Source organism: Perkinsus marinus, assembly GCF_000006405.1.
Source record: "Perkinsus marinus ATCC 50983 genomic scaffold scf_1104296932492, whole genome shotgun sequence".
Classification (NCBI taxonomy): Eukaryota; Perkinsozoa; order Perkinsida; family Perkinsidae; genus Perkinsus; species Perkinsus marinus.
This window is the reverse complement of record NW_003215412.1, coordinates 1-1,018: the sequence shown is the minus strand read 5'-3', so window position 1 is coordinate 1,018 and position 1,018 is coordinate 1. Positions and strand designations below refer to the sequence as shown.

The 1,018-nt window shown below is 52.8% G+C and overlaps 1 protein-coding gene across 1 annotated transcript; it reads left to right on the top strand.

Moving 5' to 3' along the window:
• Positions 1-58: 58 nt before the first annotated feature.
• Pmar_PMAR007117 (DNA-directed RNA polymerase subunit, putative) lies at positions 59-997 on the top strand (the record flags this gene model as incomplete). The annotated part of the gene is made up of 5 exons (XM_002785440.1): positions 59-113; positions 185-285; positions 335-436; positions 483-653; positions 892-997. Coding segments are annotated over 5 exons (535 nt in total), but the record flags the coding sequence as incomplete, so codon positions are not given.
• Positions 998-1,018: the final 21 nt, after the last annotated feature.

The following is a 1,018-nucleotide window of genomic DNA, read 5'->3' as shown; positions in this document are numbered from 1 at the left end:
TGAGAGGGGCGGGTACTTCATCGTCAATGGCAATGAGAAGGTCATACGTCTGCTGATTATGCCCAAGAGCAACTTCCCTGTTGCCCTTTATAGACCCAGCTTCTCCAACCGAGGTACTAAGCATTAGGAACCATCACGGAGATAGGGTTCGTTGGAAATCGTTACGCTCGAATGCTTCGTATAGGTCCGCTTTACTCCGCCTACGCGGTCCAGATGAGGTCCATGAGACCCGACTTGACCACCCAGACGGTCACTATGCATTATAGGAAGGACGGAACTTGTTGGGTCAGTCTTTCCTCTGCCTTTTACGCTTCAACGAGGTATGCTTCTTTAGGTAAGATTCACCTACCTCAAGAACGAGTACCTTATCCCTTTGATGCTCTTGTTGAAGTGCCTGGCTCCTGACGAGCTCAACTCTGAACGAAGCCTCTTCGAGGTGATAACGTCAATTTGTTGTGTATGCGGGCATTAGTTCTCCTCAGCTCCTCTGTGACGGTCTGATGGCTGATACGTTCGTTGCCGAGCGTGTTACGTGTATGCTGGAGCAGATGAGGACCCACCCCGAGCTGAAGCATGTCCATTCTCGCGAGGATGCCCTCTACTATCTCGGCTCTAAGTTCGAGGTGGTTTTCCGAGAGAAGCGTGGGGCAGGGGTAGGTCCAGCCGTGGTACTGCTGGTCTTGACCCAATGCTCGATCAGGTATCGCTCGATGGAATTGCACTGGAAGTTGATGATGCCGCCATGAGCCCTGTTGAGAAGTCTGTGTCGGTGGCTCGACGTCTGTTGGATTCCCTCATGCTCGTTCATTGTCCTAAGGGGGCCGAGGGTGGCAAGGCTAAGGTACCAGTGTGGTGAATTTCGTGGCGCGTGACAAATTGTGCCGTCATCAGGTCGATTGCCTGGTGCTTATTTTCCGTAAGCTGATGGCTTTGGTCCGTGGCGACATTGCTCCTGATAACGCTGATGCTATGGATGTCCAAGAGCTCCTCCTCCCTGGTCAGCTCTTCGGGGCTCTCC